The sequence below is a fragment of the Haliaeetus albicilla genome, chromosome 17 (genome assembly GCF_947461875.1).
Source record: "Haliaeetus albicilla chromosome 17, bHalAlb1.1, whole genome shotgun sequence".
Lineage (NCBI taxonomy): Eukaryota > Metazoa > Chordata > Aves > Accipitriformes > Accipitridae > Haliaeetus > Haliaeetus albicilla.
This window is the reverse complement of record NC_091499.1, coordinates 1,423,115-1,446,869: the sequence shown is the minus strand read 5'-3', so window position 1 is coordinate 1,446,869 and position 23,755 is coordinate 1,423,115. Positions and strand designations below refer to the sequence as shown.

The 23,755-nt window shown below is 42.4% G+C and overlaps 2 protein-coding genes across 6 annotated transcripts in view; both read right to left on the bottom strand.

Annotated features, from left to right (window-relative positions):
- The window catches only part of PHF3 (PHD finger protein 3), a 49,939-nt gene extending 43,552 nt beyond the window's left edge, over window positions 1–6,387 (bottom strand). For 3 of the 5 annotated variants that reach the window (XM_069804581.1, XM_069804579.1, XM_069804580.1), the window contains exon 1: window positions 6,211–6,386. Coding sequence is in view for 1 of the 5 variants with exons in the window: in XM_009912530.2 (XP_009910832.2) it covers window positions 2,537–2,553 (17 nt within the window). In the remaining 4 variants the exon portion in view is untranslated. Of the gene's footprint in view, window positions 1–2,536; window positions 2,556–6,210 lie in introns of those variants that run through there. The other 2 variants (XM_069804577.1, XM_009912530.2) reach the window with 2 other exon arrangements.
- A 10,651-nt stretch (window positions 6,388–17,038) lies between these two features.
- PTP4A1 (protein tyrosine phosphatase 4A1) lies at window positions 17,039–23,753 on the bottom strand. Its single transcript, XM_009922474.2, has 5 exons — window positions 23,519–23,753; window positions 21,945–22,037; window positions 21,453–21,583; window positions 19,722–19,796; window positions 17,039–18,647 (listed from the first exon to the last, which is right to left on the bottom strand). Exons 1-5 carry the CDS (start codon window positions 23,621–23,623, stop codon window positions 18,530–18,532), a joined length of 522 nt encoding a protein of 173 aa, XP_009920776.1. The 5' UTR covers window positions 23,624–23,753; the 3' UTR covers window positions 17,039–18,529.
- Between the last annotated feature and the right edge of the window lie 2 nt (window positions 23,754–23,755).

Below are 23,755 nucleotides of genomic sequence, written 5' to 3'. Positions count from 1 at the left end.
TCTCTCCCACTCCTTCCTTCATCTTCCTCCTCCTCCCACAGAGTAGACAGGATTTCTTTTTTTTTAAATGAATGCATTAATTAAAGGAAAAGTGAGATTTAGAGTTTGTAGTGCTTGAATGACTTTCTAGATCCCTATTCCAGCAACCTGCCACTAAATAAATCCAGTACCTGCCCACACTTACCAGAACAGTAAGTGTGCTTCCTTATACATGTTAATAGGACATTTCTGTTTTAGCAACCAACACGGAAAATCCTAGCCATACACATGTAAGAGCTCTGCTACAATTTCAACGCTATTTATGTAATTTATTTAATTTCACAAATTTACAAAAATTACAGGTGAGCATGAAAAATGTTTTGGTTTGTTTTAAAAAATGTCAGTCTTTTTTCCTTCTCCCGTAGGGCAGCTCAGAAGAAAACAATGGTCAGGTATGGCACTATGTCTTTGCAGAGCATGGTGTCTTTACAGTATCTACACACTAACCACGACAAAACAGTCCAACACAAAACATCCTCCTGACCAAACAGCCAGCAGGAAGGAAAGTCAGGCCAAACCAGGTGCATTAAGTAGGTTAACAGTCTTACAGTAGCAAGTATGTTATAATTTGAAAGCTCCCTCACCAAAAGATGGACTATTTTTATCAAGCAATGCGGTGCATCTACATATACACCATGCCAACTAGCACCTATAGCAGTCTACATTTGTTTCGCAGTTGTCAAAATAATTTCCAAATATGACAATTAAAAAAAAAGCATCAAACTAACAGAGGAAGTGCTATGCTGCTCTATGTAACCTATTTTTATCATGCCATGTAGTTACAACAATCTGATACTATACAGTATAAACTGCAAGAGCTGTGATGGCTCAAAGGAAGAAAATAATTATAAATGCCCCAATCCAGTACTTTAAAACACCTTCCTGTAATCACAGGTTTTTTTCATGTTAGCATCAACCTAGCACAAGAGTAACAGACACAGGATAAAACGATGGTGAACCCCAACACTAACAAGTGCCAATGACACTGCAATAGAACACCTGTGAACTACTGTAAGAAGCCTTTTGTACCCAAAATTAAAGGGTGGCTGGGCCTTTGAACACATTTACAATAATTTTTTTTTTCTGGATAGGAGGGGAACATTTATATAATTGTTACCAAACATTGCTGTTACCAAAGCAGTGCTGACCACTTCATTAAGAGCAGTGTTAAGTTGCAAAGCTGGCGCAGAATGTCAGCTCTTGCTACAAAAATCACTGCTGACAGAAACTAACCTCTGTCTTCCACAATGTGGCAAAAAAAGAATACCGACAGTTTTGCAAGACTACGGTGTAGCTATTCAGAACACTAAAGGCACTGCAAAATAACTAACTGCCAAAGCAACTATACATGCAACGGCCACAGCCACCTTCAATGACTCCTAACTAGCTATTAGAGAAAATTCAAGAGGAATTTTATTGAAAGCTTTATTTCTGAAGCACGAGTCTATGATCAAGTACAAGTTCTATCCAAATTTTGCATTAAAAAGTCATTGTAAGGATATAAACAAAGTGGTTTTGCATAAAAATCCTACCACCACAAAAATCTAAGATCAAAGAATTTGTTCTACGATTTTTAATATAGAGAGGTTATCCCAGTAAAGTACACGAAATCAAAACCTTGCTTTACCTGGTTCAAGAAACCACTGTTCAATTCTTTGCGTAACTTGTACAGTACGAAGTTTAGAAAATTACTTCTAGCATACCAAGTTTAGAAAATTGTTTCTAGCATTACTAGATTAACTATCACATGAAAGATACATTTCTTGCTAGACAGCCAATTGTTAGAAACAGTTGCTACCAAAAAAAAAAAAAAATTCTTCTCTTACACAATGCCTAAAGCGCATGGATTTTGAACGGTTTATATTGCACTTGAAACACTTGGAAACCAGGAAAAACAGCCAGAGGTATAGGTAAAAACACAGTTAACTTTTTCATGGTCACTTATTTCCAAAGATAACTCTTAACAGCTCTGAGGAGGAATGTATTGTTCCCCTGGAACACAGCTGCGTCCTCCCCTTGAACCCTAAAGGCCAATGGCTTGGCATCGCTCACAGCAGAAGCGCACATACCAAGCGTACTCCCGTCGCGCAATAATTCGAAAGCGTTTTCCCACTGGGTAGTTAATCAGAAGCAACAGAATATGAAAAGTCTCACGTATGGAGAACCAGCAAGAGGAGGAGCATTCGCGAAGGAGGCAAAGGAGGGAATGACAGAAGAGGATGTCCCAGCCACGTTCAGCCTGGCCAGACATGAAACATCTCCCACCCGCTGGCTCCTGGAGGACCAGGGCACGTATGGAGACTGCTACAGCACGGCAAGATACTGGAGTGTGAGTGCAATGAGATCTGACCGTCAAGAAAAGCTAAAGGTAGACATAGCATTCTCCTCAATTCCTTAAATAAAGTACATTTCTCTTACGCTTTTGAGACTGATTTGTTTCAGTCAGCCCCCAGCCCCCCCCTCCCCGCAACAACAGGTACTCATAGAAGTAACACACCAACCATAATCTTTCATCGTTAAGTGATCCACCACTAAAAACAACCCTGTTGAAGAGAAAAAGCATGTCAGTTAAACATGACTTCCAGAATTTCTTCCACATTATGTTTACCATAAAATCTCTTGATGCTCTCAACATCATTTTCTTTTTTGGTCTGAGTCTTCCAGCTTAAAAAACTCATTTCTTCAGTTGTTGAATTAGTTTAATTGTTAGGTATGTCATAATATTGCCTCCAAACCCAACAAATACCAGTATGAAATAAACATGCTGTAGGATCTGGTACGGCAGATTTTTATCTTGTCCCCATTTACTACTTTTTCATTACATCTCTAGCAGCTCTAAATGACTTTCCAAAATTAAAACAGGCAGAATGATCACTCGCTAAGGAAAGAAACTGAGCTCTCAAACAAGCATACCCTTTCCTTTCAAACTAGTCTTAGAGGGGAAGGAAGACTAATAACTGGACAAGATATAGTGTACATCTTTAAGGTTTCTCATTGCTTAGTCTGTCCGCGGAAGAGGCAAAAATTTACTTCAGGACCTGTTGTATTATTTTCTTATCGCAACAGAGCAAAACAGTTTAGTGGAGATATCCAACTGCATCGGCATGCCTCTACAATCTATCTATCTAAAATCCACCTCAAGCAGAGACAATCACAAATTGTATATACCACTAGAAATCTTGAGTGTTTCTTAGCTGACGTACAGGCCAAGCATACTCTGTCTTTGACTGCGTTTTAAATTAGGTCTCCTTTTAACATCAGGTATGTGCAAGTGTTTAATTTTCCAGCTATATATTTGGACTTTCGTTAGATATATTTGTCTTGATATTTTATTATTTTCCTTTACACACGTTTTATTCGGTTTTAACAGTATTCCTACACCATTTATTTTACTAAGCAAAAGTTAGGTTTCACACTTTTAAATAACATTCACTGTAATTACTTTCTCTCCTCCCCTCTCTGCCCAGGGGGTGACTTTCATGTATTAGTTTACATTTTAAACTTGGCTTTCATATATTAGCTTATATTTTAAACTTAAGACCATAAAATAGAAGCTCCTGTATGTTTAATGATTGTTAATTTTAAAAGAAATCTAGTTTATCAAAGTCCTCAGAAGGCAGACTTCAGAAAAATAAAATATTTCTACAAAGAAATTTAACAACAACAACAAAAAAATGCCTAAATTGGGAACAAAGCGGGGGGAAATCTGAAGGAACCTAACCAAAGAAAGGAAAAAAGCTCACACCGCTTATTTAGGATACTCAAAATCCTAGATGTTGAAGATCCGATCTACTTCATTGACCTACCTGAATCAGCGAGTCTGAAGCTGCTGAAGATAGGATAGTAACATTACAACTCCTTCCATTTCATTTACGTACCTTTCTGAACAGTGTCTGTTGCTTCCAACTCACTGAATCTGTCCAGTGCTTTTAAAAGCCTTTGTATAGCTAGTTATTGACTGGACTATGATGGAAACATTGCAACACTAAAAATATGAGACTTGGTCTCCTGTCCTGTCAACACCTACCTTCAGCTTACGCACACCAAATGACTGAGAGCAAGGACTAGTCATAACAACAGTAACAGACTCCATTAAAAAAATCCATATTATATTTATTTCTTCAAGTAGTAGTAATAAACGCTGGTCAGAGAAGTATACCAAAGGAACAGAGCCATTTGGATGAATAGCACCTTAGATGCCAAAATAAATGGGGAAAGCTGACTCGGCACTGTCACAGAGAAATCAAATAATAAGTAACAATAACTGACAAAAACTTCTCAGCAAAAGAGGGAAACTGCACCTTAACTGACACGAAACAAGCTAACAACACAGGCAGTTAAAAAAAAAAAAAAATCCCTCACCTGAGTCTCTCAGTAACTCCTGTACCTAAAAAGAGCACTCAAGGTACCTAACGTCTATCTTTGCTCACCGGAGCTGTGATGTTGGACCACCCCGTGTGCTCACTGATACCTTGACAGTTACAACCCACCTACTAATCAACATTGCCTCATAAGTGCTGATGCTGAGCACAGTCAGGTTTTACTACCATCCTCCCCTTTCCTCCTATACAAAACTTTAAAGTTTAAGGTCACGAGCACCTAACTGAAAATTAATGCTAAGTTGCCATGTGTCCGTGTTTTAAGCACTAGAAGCCGCATTCATGCTTACAAAGTTTATGGAAATTACAGCAGCAAAAGCCAGAACTGAGACTCAGGTCCTCTGTAGTAGCAGATTTTGGCCAACAGAGCTCACAGTCTAAACACGTCATGGGATAAAACGGAAATCAATACCAGCAACAGCGCATCAGCGGCAGAGTCGGTAAGAAAACCTCAACTTTACAACTCTCACGCCAACGCGCTTCCTACTCTGGTTCACATCGGCTCAAATCGCATCATCTAGGGCAGCCTTCAAAAATTAAATTAACCGACAAAACACTTTTGACAGGACAAGCAATTTGATTTTATGAGCATCAGGATCTCCCTCACAGCGTGTCCCGGATCTTAACAGATTAATTTCTTGAGCAGAACAAACCGTGAATTAGCGGTGTTAAAGAGATGCCACACGTTTACCATCCTTGCATTTAGTCCTACAGTATTTCCACGCTTCAGCGACGTTAGCATCTGTTTTTATGAAAGCAAACGTACAGAGATTACACAATGGATCAACAGCTACATTACAGACACCACCACCACGACACTCTGCATGGTACGACTGTTGTCGTCCCACGTTCCCGTCTCCCCTTCCTGGCTTTTACGCTTCGTTCTGCGGGCTATTTCTACTCCCTCGGCCTACGCCGCGCAGAGCGCTCTTCTCCCGAGCCCTCGCCTCACCTCACGGCTACAACAGGCCTCCGCTGCGCAGACCGAACCAGAAAGCAGACTCGCCATCACGTGAGCGACGGCTCTTCCGCAGCCTTGTAGGTATTAATTATCTGCGCTGCGGGAGCAAGCGCGACGCGCGGGGACGTTGCCTCAGAAAGAGCACCTCGTCCAAGAGCAGGGTCTGGAAAAACCGGCAGGCCACCGAACCCCCCCGGGGACCGCCTTTTTCCTCCCGCACTCCCTACAGCGGGTCCTATAATAGACAAGAGTTAAGCACAGGCATTGTTGATGATGCTAAGCTGCAGAGACGGGAGGAGGAGCCCGGAGCAGGTCAGGCCAATAGCAGGGAGAACAGCAGGCTCTAAACTGGCGTTTCTTCCTCGGGGTTCGTGTGGGGCGAGAAGGCAGCGGCGGCTCAAGAGGCGGGCAGGGCCGGGCGCTGCCAAAGGGGCAGCCCCGAGCGGCGGCGGCGCGGGAGGGCGGAAGGCCGGCAGCGCCAGCGCGGCGGCGGGCGGCGGGCCCCCGCCGCTCGGAGGCTCCGGCGAGGCCGGGCCCGGGCCGGAGCGGAGCGGCCGGGTCTCGCCCGGGGAGCGCCCCCCCGCGCCCCGGGCCCGCGGCCAGGCCCGCCGGCCGCCTCCGCGCTCAGCCCGCGCCGCCGGCGGAAGCTAGGCCGCGTCCCGCCCGGGCTGGGCCCCGCCGCCAGGCCGCGGCCCCGCCGCCGCGACAGGCCCGGCCCGGCCCGCCCGCCGCGCCGAGGCAGAGCGAGGCCGCGCAACGCGGCCGGCCCCCCACCCACCCCGCCTTCCTTGCCCCCTTCAGCCCGCCGCGGCCTCGGCGGCGGTCACTCACCCCGCTCCGCCGCCCAAGCGCTGCCCCGGACCGGCGGAGGAAGGAGGCGGCGGCGGCGGCCGCGCCGAGGGGCGAGAGGGCGGCGCGGGCTTCCCCCTCGGCTCGGCTCGGCTCGGCGGTGCGCGGCCGCGTGCCCGCTGCCCCGTAGGCGCGCCCCCGCGGCGTCAGGCGAGCGGCGCCGCGCCGGGCCCGGCCGCTCACGTGACGGCGCTGTTTACGGAGCGGGCGGGGAAGGGGGGGGAGAGGAAGGAGCCGCCGCACTGCGCAGGCGCAACGGCGGGCTGTGGCGGGCCGGCCGCGTCCCGCCGACCGACCCGGGACGGGGCCGCCGTGCCCGGCCCCGCCGGCCTCCCCTTGCCCGAAAGAGCAGGAACACCCCCCCGGGGGGACGGGCGGCCGCCTCGGCGCGGCCTGGTCGCACGGAAGCCGGCTGCGGGTCCCTCCTTCGCTTCCCGCCCGGAGGGTTCCTCCGCTCACGCAGCTCCTGTGAGGAGAGGCCCGCCGGCACCGGGAGGAGCCGAGTCTCCCCGCCGTGCCCCTCTGAGGAGAGGAGGCCCTGCCCGGCGGCGAGCGCGGTGCTGGGGGTCAGTGGCGTAGGCCGAGTTGGGGCTGAAGGCGCCCCCGAAGCGGGTTGATGAACGTTATTTCTGAAAATCAAATCCAGAGTTCTCTCCCGGGTGACGGTGCGTTAACGCTGCCTTTACAGACTCCTCATCCTCTGCAAGCAAATGCAAACGTTTTCATGGGGTCGGGGCAAAAAGAAGAACACCCGTTGAAACAGGTTGTTCTTCCTTCTGTTTCTTTTTCTCAGTTCCAAGCCTCTGAGGTAACGTGTTCTCTAGGGCCTTCCGGGGTGCCATAAAGGCCAAAATACATCAAATAATTCTCTTGCTACCATCGCAGCAAGAAAGGAGGCTTCAAACTGAGGACGTGGTAGCACAGTGACATTTGCAGCCCCTACACAAGGTAGTCGCAACAAGATAGTAATGCCTTTGAAGCAGAGCACAGTTTTTGACACACTCGAAATTTTTTCTCGCTGTCCTTCTTAAATCACCTTCATGCAAATCACCACAAGTTTGGGTTTTTTTTCCAATTATCTTCCTGTGCTTTCCCAATTTCAGAAGTTCTCTCTCCTTTCCAAGGCAAGCATCTTTTAAAAAACCACATTGCCTTCTTAAGATGGCACAGAACTGAGCCACTGTGCTGGTTGCGCTAATTTCTTCAAAGGCTCTTTAGGCACCGTGTTTCAACAAGACACTAAACCTCCGATACATTGTCAAGATTATACTAAGAAATGAAATTGCTGTCTGAAGTGAAATTCAGTTAAACACATTTGCATCGCACAAATTTTCCAGCATTCAACCCTTTTGATCTCATTACTCTTGACACAAGCGGCAGGCAAAGCACTGCTAGTAATCAGATAGTTGTTTATCACCCTATTCTGTTCTTTACTCTTTGAAACGCCACCTAACTCCAGCGACCCATCTCGGTTTGGTAGAGTTTGTATACTTCTCTTTTGCCACCACCCACCCCGTGCCAGTCCCGTTACAGTCACAATTGCCTGTCACCTACATAGCGAACTTGCCCACCTGTAGCACCTATGTTGCGGTTTAACATTGAAAAAAAAAGAAAAAAGAAAACACCACAGTGGGCAATTTAATAGGTATTGCAGAGATCTTTGTATACAACGACAGATCAGCTATACGCAGTCACAACTGCACCATCTGCCATCTTTCCTAGTAGTGTTTTTATCGTGCCGTCCCTTTAGACGTGAGCTACTTGGTCATAGTCCAGATCTTGCAAGTTGTTTCCACTGGAAAACAACCTATTTATTTTCAGGAAACAGTCTCCTAGTGCCCTGAACACAAGAGAAAGCAGCAGCAGAAGGCAGTTTCGTTGCTTGTAGTTCCAAGCCTCTTCAGCCACAACTCTTTCCAAGGGGTTCCTGAACTATTTTCCTTACAGTCTTCCCCTGCCCTTCCATGCTCTTTTCTAATTGGTGTTTTTGAAAATACGCTATATACAGTCGGACATCGTACTCGTCTTAAACATGGCTCGCTTTTGAGTGTTAATTACTAGTTCTGCAGTTGTCAAAAAGTAGAAGGGAGTTAGATTGCTCCATATGCTTAACTGGATAAAGAAGTTACTGGGTATGGTCACAGACTAACAGGTTTTCTCCCGTGCTGCAGAGTGGTATTTGCCACTGTCAAAAGCCGAGAGGTGTTGTAGCAGTAGGCCAATAACTATTAAAGCAATGTCTCACAGGAACACCTTCTCTTGGCTGGGCACATCTATTTGGATTTTCTTTTGAATAAATGCTCACTTGATATTTATCAGGGCTCTTTTTTCTGTATATTTGTAAGGAGAGATCTGAGAGCGCATCAATTGTTACTTTAAGAATATTTTATCTGTGTAAGTGATTTTCTATATGCATTCCTATGGCTTGATTCATGTACACTGTAGTGTGTACGTGATATATCTTGCATTAAAAATCTGTACAAGTTTTCTGTTAGGCTGGTTTCTGACTTGTGCGATTTCCTCTGCTTCCCCAGTAAGGTTGAGCATTGTGTTTCCTTCACACACCCATTCTCCATTCACCTCGACACTCTGTGCGTGTTCAATAACCAGTTGTCTCAAGCGTTCTCCCTGCCAGCAAGTGCGATACTGCGTCACGTAGCAGTGGCGCGGGCATGGTGCTAGCAGTGGAGTGGCAGTTCGCCTTTTTGCTGGGATTGCTGGATTGTGGGGCTGTGTCGTGGTTTAGGCCCAGGCAGCAACTCAGCACCACGCAGCTGCTCACTCACTCCCCCCCACCCAGTGGGACGGGGGAGAGAATCGGGAAAAGAAGTAAAACTCGTGGGTTGAGATAAGAATGGTTTAATAGAGCAGAAAGGAAGAAAATAATAATGATAACGATAACAATAATAAATTGACAATAGTAATAATAAAAGAATTAGAATATACAAAACAAGTGATGCACAGTGCAATTGCTCACCACCCACTGATTGATGCCCAGTTAGTCCCCAAGCGGTGATCCCCCTGCCCCCACTCCCCCCAGTTTATATACTGGGCATGATGTCCCATGGTATGGAATATCCCTTTGGCCAGTTTGGGTCAGCTGTCCTGGCTGTGTGTCCCCCCAACTTCTTGTGCCACTCCAGCCTTCTCACTGGCGGGGCAGGAGAAGCTGGAAAATCCTTGACTTTAGACTAAACACTACTTAGCAACAACTGAAAACATCAGTGTGTTATCAACATTCTTCTCATACTGAACCCAAAACACAGCACTGTACCAGCTACTAGGAAGACAATTAACTCTATCCCAGCCTAAACCAGGACAGGCTGTTCTGTTGAATATCAGAGCACAAAACCAAGAGACCTTAAGGCGACCACTGCACAGAAATAAGCAAATTGTTTCTTAATCACATGATTCTAAATAAAGAAAAATGTAAATAAAGACTAAGGAAAAACGCAATAAAATAAATCAGTTTATGAATGAAGTATACGTGATATGTCACTCTGGAAAGCAAAAATCAAATGAAAGACCTTAAAAGATTTAAAGTTTGAATTTGATGCTGCTAGAAGTCCTCCAGGCTGTTGGAGAAGAAATCTTATTAAGCACACATGCTTTAGTTTGAATTTGTCCATCCTGGACAAACGTAACAAGGACTCTGCATGCCATTGCGCTCTTCCTCAGTCAGCACAATTCTTGATCATATTCTGGGGTTTATGAAAATGCAATTAAATAATTATATCTATATAGACATATTATTATATATGATGTGGTTTTACATATGATAATATATTATTTATTATATATTTACTATAATCATATATACACATACACAGAAGTGCAGTTCCCAGATCAATTGCTGAGAAATTCCACTCACCCTCTCTCCAGCCTTCTGTTGTTATATGTTACCGGCTCCTGTGTTTTCTGCCTTAAAACTGTTCTACCAAGTCTCCTTCTCCAGTTTAACTGATAATTTCTAGCGTGGCATAATAACCTCTGGAAAATCCATTCTGCATTTTATTCCACCTATTTTCTCCCCCTCGGAATTTGTTATTGTCGCAGGCCCAAAGCTGCCCTACTCATTTTTTCCCCATTCTTACGTACAGACACTGCACTCGCTAGCCGCCAGCCGTCCAGGACCGTGTCTGCAGCCCGAACGAGTGGGACCCTCCTCCCTAGCTGTGCGTCACGGACGAGATGTGATGGGGAGAGCTGCTAGGGACGCTGGCCGTGCACCACTCAGCTCTCCCGTAGATCCGTTCCTAGCCTCGGCGTCCCGCCGGCGCAGACAGACCTCTGCTCCCGGCGCTCCTCGGGGAGGGGGGTGGCTGTGGAGGGAGGCAGCTGCCGTTGCCTGGTTTGGTCCCCGCCTCAGCTACAACAGATGCAAAAAACTCTGCCCCTGGGTGCCTGCCTCTGGCCTTGGCATGGTACAAAAACAGAACAGAGCAGAACAGTTCTGGAAGGGACCTAGAGTGATCATCTAGTCCAACTGCCTGACCACTTCAGGGCTGACCAAAAGCTAAAGCGCGTCATTAAGGGCATTGTCCAAATGCCTCTTGAACACTGACAGGCTTGGGGCATCGACCATCTCTCTAGGAAGCCTGTTCCAGTGTCTGAACACCCTCTCAGTAAAGAAACGCTTCCTCACGTCCAGTCTGAGCCTCCCCTGACGCAGCTTTGAACCATCCCCACATGTCCTGTCCCTGGATCCCAGGGAGAAGAGATCGGCACCTCTTGCCTCCGAACTTGAAATGTGAAGAGTCAGTTCTTTCCCAGTTTGGATGTTGACATTTTCCAGTCTCTCCAGCTAGAGAATATGAAGCTCTTTGAAATTGCTTCCATGTGAAGTATTCTCATTCTGCATTCTTATTTCCATAAACTTTGCAGCCTTTGCCTTCTTATTCAACACTGAGGCACAGCAGAGAAAGATGGAGTTTAGGAGCAATTAAGCTAACCGGACCAGATGGGATGCATGCGAGGGCACTGTTGGAGATGCCTGAAGCTGTCGTGAGACTGCTCTTGTCTTTGAAAGGTCATGGTGATTGGGGAGGTTTCTGATGACTGGAGGAAGGAAAACTTCACGCACACCTTCAAGAAAGAGGATCCAGGGAAATACAGACCCATCGGCCTCACTTCCTCTCCCAGGATGGTTATGGAGCAAATCTTCCTGGAAGCCATTTCTCAGCACATGGAAAAGAAGAGACTGTGTACCAGGCAACTTGGATTGACAAAGGTCAAGCTACGTCTGACCAACCTGATAGCATACGATGAGATGATTGCTTCAGTGGATGAAGGGAGAGCAGCAGATGTCATTTATGTTGTTAAGTCCTGCATCTGGGACGTAATAGCCCATGCACCTGTACAGGCTGGGGGTCAATTGGCAAGAAAGCAGCTTTGCAGAAAGGACCTGGTGGACAAATTGAATAGAAAGATTTCATCAGAAAGAGAGCAGGCAGCAGGTCAAGGGAGGTAATTCTAGACCACATCTGGAGTCCTGAGTCCAGTTTTAAGCTCCCCAGTACAAGAAAAATATTGACAGACTGGAGTGAACGCTGGTGGAGGGTCACCGAGATGATTAGAGGCTCGGAGCATGTGGCATACAGAGAGATCTGTGTTTATTCACCCTTAAGGTGAGGCTGAGGAGGGAATTTTACTGCTGAGTCGGCTACCTAGCAGGAGGATGTAGAGAGGAAGAGACAGACTCTCTTGGAGGCCACAGTGAAAAAATGGGAGAAACAGGCAAATTGCATCCAGGAAGATTCTGACTAGCTACCAAGGGAAGAGTATTCCTTGGGAGGGCAGTCAAACCCTAGACTAGAGGTCTGGAAGGGGCTGAGCTATCTCCATCCTTGGAGATATTAAAAACTTTGACTAGATGGGCCCCTGAATAACATGATCTAATTGTGAAGTTAGCCCTGCTTCGAGCATGGGGTTGGACTAGATCATCTCCCAACCTAAATTACTCCACGTCTCTAAATGGGGCAATTAGGGGATTTCCTTAATAATCATCCTACTGCTTCAACCCAAGAATATATGATAATTCTCTCTAATTCCCTCCCTGGACTTGGCTCAGAACCTCCCAGTTTTCTCCTTTTACACTTCCTGGGGGAAGGGCTTGCTATTTAATAGAACTTACTGAGACCCAAGTTTAAAGTAGCGTAAACACTTGGTGGTGCTGGAAGACAACTGAGACAGGAATGTAAACATCAAGTGCCTTTGAATAGTACTTCTTCATTTTTTCCAGTGAAGAAAACTAGGTACCAATTAAGCAAGTCCAGAAGGGAGTTTTGAGGACAAGTAGACAAGTGAAACAGAAATGGCCAAGAATTTCTGGACAGGGAAAAGAGGAACAAAATAAGGAAATCAAGAACTTGTGAGGTCAAGGCTCTCAAGGTGTGAAACAAGCCCTATGCAGCAGAGCTGAGACATCCAAATGAAGCCTGAGAATGCGAGAAGTAAAAAAGGTCGTCAGGTTTCTGCTTAAACACAAATGTGGGGAAGTTTGCATGCTCTCCATCAGAATGACAGCCTCCTTAACAACACCAAGGGATTGGGTAGTATAAATTTGTCTATCTGGTTAGATTAAAATGGGAAATGGCCACCAAGTGTCTGCCTAGAAAAAAAAAAGCTTGCCCATTAGCCAAATTAATCCCAGCTGGATAAAGACACAGTACAGAGACACTCCACATAGGGAGACCCGAGGCAGCGCCCGAGAGCATCAAGACTACATAGCTCCTGCCAGGTACCCATCCTCCATAGCATCCTACACGGAACTCCGTTAGGAGGGAGGGAGAAGCGAGAATCCTGCCATACCAAGCGGTGGGGAGGAGGGTAGGGGTAGCCCATCCCTGGGACGGGAGGTGGCGGGGGGTGTTACTGGAGAAAGCCTGGTGTATCAAGCTTGAAGGGATGACTGTACCTGCAATATAAGGGAAGCCCTTCAGGGTTTCGCAGATCTGCTATACCCCCGCTGCCTTTATGTGCTTTTATGAGGATGAATTGAGAGTTGTCGTAGAGTTGAATCAAAATGTTAAAGGTAAGTTCAGGGTTTGCCCGCCCTACCTCGTGATGCACAGCTTTACTGGGGAATTGAAGGAGGCAAACCAAGGAGTGTGGGGGGGCCTCCAGTTAGTACCAGCCAACAAAGTGTGTGACAATGCTGAAGCGGCACTCTCCTGTTCAGGTCAGTATCGTAAGGAAGGAATAAGACTATTGTCTTCAGTTACTTCTCCTCCAAAGCCCAAATGTAATTCAAGTTCTGTCTTCTTCAGAAGAAGCATCTGTGAAACCCGCTGACAAACTATTGTCACGTGCAAATTTATATGAAGGACAAGGATCTGCTACTGCTGTTACTCCACCAGTAAAGTGGAATTAAGACTCCAGCCCACTACAAAGTACCCTTTCCCTATACTTACTTAGGTTTTGTTAAACTGACACAGGTTACATGTAGCACTGAGACTGGATGTCTTCTGCTATTTGAGTATTTCTATGCTGAGCATTCCCATGTATCTAAAGACCACAGTATCTGGTTTTCTTCAGCTACGCTTTGAAAGAGTTCTCATTTGAATCAGAAATTGAAGCAGGCAACTTGATCTTCTGGCACTGTCCTTATCATTTCTTGTCAGACCACTGTTTAACCACTATTACCTCACAAAGATGTTTTCCACTGATAAGTAACTTGTGTTGTTATTGAGATAATTAATTATCAATGCATTGAGGACAGAACACGTTAGAACAATATCTATCAAAATTAACAGCATTCGTGCCGGCAATCAAGAGGAAAATAATGCCTAATAGGGCTTGCTGTGGTTACCTGTAGCATAAATCCGTATCAATAAAAATCCAATCAGGTTGTAATTGTCAATGTTTATTACACAGTAAGAGCAGGGTATGTTGAGGGAAATACCCAATACTTTACCTGGTACTTTGAACTACTGGGCTTAGACAAGTTAGGTGAGCTTTACTTGATCTACCTGTAGATACCAACACTGCAAACCGACTTTGCTGTCCCACACTCCCTTTATAGACTGTGCTTTCACCTTTAGAGAGCTCTTCATCTAACCCGTTTTAGGTATCTCTTGGCATACAATTAGCTGCGCAATAAGTGCAAAATCCCTTTTGCCAAGTGGAAGGGAAGCATCTACTCACACATAGACGTCAGTATTTGTTTAGATGAGTCCCTCCCAGCTACTGAAAAACCCTACTAAATTTCAGCCTGATTTTAAGATTTGAATTCAACTTGGAAACTGTAACTATTCTTCTTATCACAGCAAGATTACACAAATAGGTACACAAGAGAACGTTGTTCCACATAGATTACTGTGATCTCCAGTTTGACAACCTCCCCCATACTTACAGAAAATACTTGCTTAATGATACAGCAAAATCCCAACAGATCTAAAATACAGTTTTGAATACTACCTCTCAGTAACTACTTGAATTATGTTGCACATATTTTAAAAAAACCCAAACAACATTGAAAACCCAGTGTTGTTAATGCTGCAGTCAAGCACTCAGAAGCTTTAAAATGATACAGGTAAGGTCATCTATGAAACCTTAGTCTGGGCCTCTCAAATACATACAGCAAATTACACCACATTTTTTCCCCCATCTCACTTGTAAGGATGAACAATGCTCACAGGAATGAGCAGTGCTTTACTACTTTTCTTACAGCCAAAGAAGATCTTAAGTCTAACCTAGAATTTGTGCTCAATACAGAATTGCACATTTTCCTACTGCCTCTTCTGCAATAATACAGATGGGTCTGACCACTTCAGAAATCACTGCTTATCTCCACAACTGCCCTCCTTATGCAAGGACTGGAATGAATGGGTTTTTAGGCACAGAGAACTGAAGACCAGGTAGATCAACAATCAGAAGCATTACCTAGTTGCAAGTACTCCATCTGAAATGCTTCAGGACTATTCAGAAATACATAGTACTACATAGTTTCATGTATTTTAAGTACAGTATTTACAGAGTTCAGTTGAAACTGACTGCTCAGCACTTCTGAGAATCAGATTCAAGAAAATCACATTTAACTTCATACCTGATTTTGCATATCCAGTAACAGAGTATGTTGTTTGACTGTCTTTCCTCAGCATTATTTAGGGACTACATGACAGAACAATATAGAGAGCCCATCAGTGTTCTGCTGCAATAATTTCAAGATCATGCTCTCCCCTTATTCCCCGTAAATATTTAACTTCTGCTACATGCTAAGGAACCCTATAAACACCACCACCATTCACAAACCACACTTAGCCAAGCTATCAGGTCTACAGCCCAAAACACAGCCCAGCAGATGACAAAAATGTGCTGCTGTGTAATTAAGTACTGCCACAACATAACCCTTGAAGACCCTTGAAGAAAGGGCAAAACAGTTACATAGTCATTTTAAGCATCTAAAATTAGATGTAACATTAGAGCCTGGCTTTAGCCTTAAGGGAAGATACAGTAATTTCATTTAATCTTTTCTTCCCTTTTATTTGTAAATTCATATAAATTACATAGAACTTTATTTAGCTTGCTTTTTGCACTTCCATCTGCTATCTTATCTTCATGTTTTGAGTATGGTCAACGTTTTAGTCCCTAAAACCTACCAAAGTTTTTAGACAAAAGAGGAAGACATTTTCTGTTCCTTAGGGATTCATGTCTAAATGTGGAAACAGTTCAGAACTTGACTTGATCTTTGCTTTAAACAGACACACACTCATTAGACAAAAGTTATTCCTCTTTAGAAATCTGTTTACTGAAACCAACTACAGTCAAGCCCAGTCTCAAGTTTAGAGAGTTCAAGGGAACAAGCTCCCATCACCAACGTGTTAGAGCTCTTAACCTAAACGCAGCCCTCCTTACCCATGTAAATCCTACAGAAACACAGCAAAATGCGATGCATAGTAAGTAAAAAATTTCACAGGCATTTTACTGGTAGTTGTTTTACTGATTCCTCCCAGTTCCATGAGTGACCAAATTAATATTTTTAACTCGATTTGGATACTAATCTGTGTTAAACCAGTATTTACATCAGCCTGCTGTACTGCCGAGTTACAGAATTTTAAGGTTTTGTCTTTGCAATTGCTCCTAAAGTCTAGTCCATTTTGACAATAGAAATGTCAATGACTTTTCTTTGGTATTCCAAAAGAGAAGGCCTTATTTCCTCAGCTAACTGAAGCTGTATTCCTTTAATCAAAGTAGCCTTTAAACTAAGTTTAATTTACAAAGGAAAGCTGAACTAGTTAAGAGTTTATTTTACTACTTTACAGGCTAAGTTATATTCAGTTTCAGGCATTTTTAAATCATACAGAATTTCAAAGTGCTCTTTATAAATGAGACTATACCTTTCCAAAAGCAATCCTTCAGAAGTCTCACTGAAGCTTATGTTGTACATAGCATCCCACCTCACCATTTAGAAAGGCAGGACATGTTTAACCAACCACAGGTTAGTTTCAAGCAGACATAGGCCTGACCTTACAATCACTAGAAAGAACAGTATCTCACCTGGCTCCTCAGAGCATCTTCCAGTTCTCATCAGGAAGTTTGGTCACCATGCTGGAAACTCAAACACAGGCCTTAGCTCACATAATTCTGTTCGGACATAGCTTCAGTCTTGACAACGAAGCATTGCATCACACTATTTTGTAATTAAAGTTAATGCTACTGATTCAAGGTTTCTCCAAGCTTTACAGAGGCACATACTCTTCTGCATTTACTGCAAAGACAGTTTCAAGAAGACTAAGCAAGTAACCTATTCTAGTACTGGGGAAGGGAAGTCACAAGTAAGCTACAGAAAGAAATACCGTACTTTCTACTATTAATTTTTGTCCACATTTATTTATGAGTAAAACAAACAGCAAACATTACAGCAAAGGGGACATTCAGGCCCAGATTTAAAAAAGAAAACAGATGCCTGGAGAGATTCTGAATGTAGGCACCTCAAGATGGCTGACAAAGTACACAAAAATAAGTGAAAGTCATGAGCATTTCAGCAAACTTCGTAAGTGCATTTCAGTATTTATTTAGATGTTTAAGCTCTCGCACTAGATTTTACAAGCTGGTGAACACTGGCAAAATTATTTCTCCCACAGAACTATAACCACACATTCCCAAGACAGTATAAATATATGGTTGAACTAACATTAATACACATCACCATTTTATCAATTACATAATAAAACAAATTATCAAGTATCCAAATATTAAGTTACGCAGCTTGAAAGGCATACAAAATATTACAGAGGTCTGCCCAAGTCATAGCAGAAACTCAAGGAGGAAAAACAAAAGAAAAAAAATAAAAATCACACTTTCAACAAAGCAATAGTTGGTAAACAACTTTCAATAGGTACAGTAAAAGAAACTACAAGATTTTTCAGAAATTTTCTGATTAAGAATTTTTAGCTACAATAACAAAGCATTTCTACGTTTTAAAAAAATATTTACTAAAGTAAAGGGCATATTCTATACTTCCTGCACAAGACAAAGGCAACATTTTACTAGAAATATTAAATAGCCCCTCCCAACCTTTTCAGGCCCTCTGTTAAGTTGCACGTGAAGTGCCAACATTAATTTTACTGTAAGGCTTTTTGTCTGGAGACATTAAAGACTTGTGTGCTTCTGTACAATTTAAAAGATTTTCTACATGAGTAACCAGAGAGTAATGATTTGTAAAATGGAGAAGTTCAGGTAACAGAAAAGTACAGATGCTGGGGTAAAAAGTTGCTGTAATTCATAGTATTAAAAAGACAGACTGTGCAAATCCTGATAATTCTAGTGCGATCGTGGGAGACAAAACATACAGTGAGCAGGCAAGACTACCTTAGAGGCCATATTCTTCAATATTGAAATGAGTGTAGAAAAAAAGATAGTAAGGTCCAGATAAGCTGGTAGTTCTCACATCATCAGAGCTATGCTCATTTATAAGGAAAAAACATGTAGCTGATATGCTGGGTATTTTGGCACCTAATCTCTCTACAGATTGATTTATTTTAGTACCCCAATTTTTAGTAGTTGAAACTAGGTGGGTAAGACTCAATGGCATGATTAAAGGATATTTGAATTGGTAATTAATGAACAAGGAGACAGCTCAGAAACAGGGTACAGCAAAAACGTTTACTGGTCTCCAAACAGATGGATATTTAGCTAAACATAGAAGTTGCATTTCTACTAAGCCTTTAGCCTATTAAATACTCCTAAGGAAGCTTCCTTTACTACTAAAAAAATATCAGACTGATGTCTTTGGCATGCAGTCTGCTTAATTGTAGTTTCCATCCTTTATTCCCAAAGGAGTACTAAAGGCTGTTGAGCTTTACTGAATACAACAGTTATTTCGGTGACCATTGGAGTCTTTAAAGCGCAAACGCATCTTGGGGCGGTATTTCTCCAAGTACAGAAGTTGCTTGCTGTTAAAAGCTCCACGCCGCTTCCTAGATGGAAGAAAAAAATATTTTGAACAGAACATTAATCTACTGCCCAGTGAAATAATATCACCAACCAGAGAAAAATATTTTTAGGTCACTGAAAAAAACCACCATTAAGTCAAGACTGTAACCAAAATAAGGATAATTAAAAGTTAAGTGCCAGGAAAGAGGGTGGCAGCTTCCTTTCACAAATACCTCTAATGACCACATGCTCAAAGGAGTATGCAGCATTTTTGACAGTGTTTTAGCCTGATACACACAAGCCAAAGATCTTACATTAAGATCTTAAAAGGAAGCTATAGTGCAGATGTGAGATGGTCGTCTTAAGAAAGCTGAAGTTATTCAGTCTCTGACAATAATTATGAAGAATACTGCAATATTAAGAAAGTATATAAACATTGTAACACTCCATAATAAGAAGTTGATCAGAAATTGAGCTTTCTTGGTTTTCTCAAACTAGAAATGTGTGAAAGAAGGGTACATTTTTGTTGAGTGTTTGGAATATGTACCAGGCTTCCTGTTCCTCACTTTGTGTACACCAGACTGCCAAGATGTCAAGCTATTAAAGAATTAAATTCAGCTTGTACAATTATGCAGGAAGTATTTTGGTATTGTTTATATGAGCTGCTGCTTTTTTAAAATATAGTTGAAACCTGCAAAATTAAGGCATTGAGATTAAAATTGTTCTCATCCAACTCACATATATTTATAAAAAAATCCAAGGAAATAGTTTTCTTCAGTAGACTAACTACCAGAAATGACTAGGAGGAATTGTTTGGGTCTTGTTTGTTTGTTTTGGTTTTGTTGGTGTTTTTTTTCCAACTTGGTCAAATAATTACCTGCCAATTCTGGTTGCCACATGAACAGAAAACACCCATCCCACAAGCCAAGTCCTACAACACTGACTGTATGCAGTATGTGTGTTAAAAAGTTCACAGGTACCAAGTATTTTACCAAAAAAACACCAAACCCAAACCCCCAAAACCAAGACAAGAACAGCATACAGAATTTCCTTTAGTGTCCAAGGACATATCAACGTGATAAATCTTGAAAACTGCTAGATGTTAGCTTCATACTTACTGTCTTATGAACTGCACTGCATCTTCATACTTCATTCCACATTCTATCAGTGCAAGAGCAACTAAGACTGGAGCTCTGGTCAAAAAAAAAAAAAAAAATTTTTTTTTTTTTTTTCAGTTTAGCATTTGCCAATGCATACTTAGAAAAAAGTATGAAAGCTTTCCCCAGTTTTCTTTTCCATCGTTCTGTGTATCTGATGTTTCTTCCCTGGGGAAGTAAAAAAGACAGGCAGAAGGCATTTCTACATTAACTGAGCCATTATACCATCTGTTTGAGCTACCTGTCCTCATTAAGAAAGGGGTTTACATTAATTCTGGTCAACCTTAGCTTTGTTCATCTGACTTTAGGTATGGGAGAGGACAGCAGGAATAAAACACAAGTAATCTTTACCTATTTGTTTCAAAGCCAATTGATTCTGGGGAAGAGTTGCATGTGTTTCTATTCCCACAAACAAGCATCTTTAGAAGCAGTCAGGACCCCAAAGCAGAAATCAGAAGAGGGTTCAGATTCAATAAGAACTGACAAGTCCTAGAACTAGCGTCACAAGTTTTAGGAACAGATGCAATCCACAGGCTGCTGCACACCCCTGAGGATTTCCTTGCTTGCCACAGTATTCTTCATCTGACAGAATACAGTTTTCCATTAGGAAAGCTTGACACTAATCAAACTCAAATACATCAGCAATTTATGGCTCAAGAAAAAAAATCAAGACAAACCCTCATGCCACACACTAGCAAGAGAGTTGTGCATCTAGTAGCAAGCTTAAGTGGTTTTTTTATGTTCAGGGATTTTAAAAAACCTTACATGATAAAGAGCTAGGATCTTCTTTTCAACCTTTTAATTGCTCAGTTTTGAGGAAAAACCAACAGATATCATTGTAAGCAGCTGAATAGGACTTCTTTTGGTAGCATTCACCACTACAGTCAACTTTTGTTACATGTGAAGCCATAATGCAAACAGTGGATAAGCCAGGCTTATGGACAGCAAGACCAGAAACCTCTGTTTTATATTGGACATGCTGAAACCCATGGCTAGAATATGGCAACTGCTTTTTGAACAGATCTAGTTCCCAGGTAGTCTAGAACAATAGCAGCAAAACCATTACCTTCTCACAACTGTTGGAATTGTATTTAAGATAGTGGCAGCAGACAGAGGGAACAGGGCTAAGAAGAGAATATTTAGCATTATCTGTAAGAATTTTGAGGCTCAGTGTCAGAAATGTGACAGAAACAGAGCTTTGGGACTTTGGAGAACACTTTTCATCCCCCAAATAGGTGGTGGATGGAAGTTGGTCTTTATGTGCTAGAACACCCCACCTGTTTGTGACTAATGGTTACCAATGGTTACTGGCAGTACTGCTGAAATGGGGATGAAGAAGAAACTTACAGATGAGTCACTAAAAACCAAATCCGTTAGAAAAAAAGAAGACATAGCAAGATGAAAAATATCAATGGGACATTCATCAGCATGCTTGGTACAAGGATATATTCGTTTACTTCATTCAGTAGTTTTTGTGCGAGAGCTGTGGTAATAGCATCACCTGTTGACTAAAAGGCCTTTAAATCTAATATATACATACAATAGCTTCCTGCCACCTGAACTACTTTTAAGTGTGAGGTCATTCCAGTACTGGATATGTGACTATTTTCCATTTGCCTCAAACTTTTGTACTAGATCTTAACAAGTCTCACCAGGGATAGCAGTTCAACAGATCTTTAAAACTTTACCCACCTTCCAAGGCCAGCAACACAGTGTACAGCAATACAACAACCAGGTTCTTCACGAAATTTAACTTTAAGGAGATTTAGCCAATCATCAACAATCTGGTTAGATGGTGGAGCACCGTCGTCAAAGGGCCAATCCTAGAATATAGCACAACATACATAAAGATAGAACTCTCTGCTTGCATGCTGCGTGCATACATAAAAAAGGAGAGGACACAACGGACAAAGGAGCTGACCGCTAAGGGAACCACTCAAACTCATGGTTTTCTAATAGTGCAACTATAGCAGTATTAGTAATATATTCCTTTCAATCTGTTTTCATTGAGCAAATGATTTTGCTCAAAACCAGATTTTTTCCTGAGAAGAGAGGATGTCTCTACAGTTTTTGCCTCCATCGGTTGCTGGAATACACTTGTAGAGTCAATAAGGTGGTGTGAAAGCAATTTTTTGGGGGATGGGGGCATGGGTTGGTTTTAAACTCTGCTTCTACACTACTTACCAAAACCTGAATGCCTTCTTTTTCCACCGGAGCAGTGTCATAAGTAGCTTCACACACTCTTACCACTGTGGTAACGCCGTATTTCTTAAGTTCCTAGGGAATGAAAAAACCCGCTTTAAGAGTAAACTGACTTCACTTACCATTTAATTTTCTCAATAGGTTAGTTTATTAACTCATTCCAAAATTTTCAGTAAACTCACGCAAATGCTTGCCACCCTGTGAAGAACACAGAAAGCTGAAATAACCAAAAACCTCTGTGCTAATGCCAGATACCTTTAGCTCTTCTGTAAACATAAATGAAGACTAAGTTTTGTTGTGTTGGATCAGGCTTTTCTTTTAAAATCAGATCCAGATAAATATTGATGAAATAAGTAGCCCACTTCCAAAAGATCATTCCTTTTAAAGGAACAGGAAGTTTCCTGGGTTGCAAAGCTACATACTTTACTAAAAGCATTCTGAGTGAGGTTTAGATCTTCCCCTTCCCTCCCCCTGCTTAAAACAACAGGTTTGTAAGACTTCTTACCGTTAAGAATTATGAGCACAGGACAATAAATTATTCTAGTTCCTAAGTTATAACTAGAAAATAACAAAATTTAACTTTCCATTTTGCTATTACCCTCCATTAAAAAAAAAAAGCAATCACTCTTCATTCGCCCTGCAACAACCCATCACTCACACTGTAACTGTCACAGTAACAACTGAAGCACAGCCTAAGCATACTTTATGTAGTTGTGAGAGTATAAAGGCAAGCAAATGTTATCTCACTATGTTTTTTGTAAATTATCCCACACTGAATGCAAAATAGAAGTATAATACACCTAAAATCTTGCTAATGAGGGACTGCATTACAAACTCAGACCTTGCCAGGAGGTAACTTTGGAGGAACCTATTGTTAACATACATGCATGCATACACTTTTAACTGTGCACTTTATAGCTCCAACATGCTAGATGCAAGGTTTAGATGATAAATTCAGATACTAGCAATATTTGCCAAGCCACCTGGCTTTAGTCAGTAAACAATTTCAGCATCTACCAAACCACTTTAAGTAGCTTCAGCAGCTCTGGATGCAGAGCAAGCCTACTGACACAAATTTCACTCAAGTACACACTATGACACTCAGAGGATTCTCTTAAGCTACACTAGAACTACGATCTGCTAATACAGAAGGCAGGCAGTGAAAGCATATTGCAATCTTGTTATGTTGTTGCAGTGTGAGTTCCTACCACTAGCAGACCTTTGCATTGTTTTACACATAACTCTGCCAGATAATGCCTGTTTTCAGACCTAAACAACGTACTTAGTGTACAATGTACTAGGCAGTATAATTATTTCTTCGCTTCACTTTCAGAAGTATGTTTTTGTGAAGGCTGAAGTATATCTGAATAGACTTGTCTGTACGTATTTGAAGCAAGGCATCAGTATTTGGAAAAAGTCAATACACAAACAGTCTCAGTACCACTTCATATGGCTTCCACAGCTGTTATCAACTAGTAAAGAAGGAAATTGTTAATACAGTATGCTGTTCAGGCATTAAAAAAAATACATCAGTAAGAATTCTGTCCTGGCCTTACCTCTATAAATTTGTTTAAGGTTGCATTGGTTGGATTGTGTGTGATTAGGAATCTCATGTTCTTGTAGGTGATTTCCACAGGAGCTGGGCGGTTCATTCGGGCCATATTGATTTAGTTAAACATGCAACAAGATTATGAAAGGATTCAAAAAAAATTCTAATACAGAAGTGATGTAGAGAAACTGAAGTCTACTTCACTATACTCCACGTGAAATTCTCAGTGCTTGGAAGTATGAAG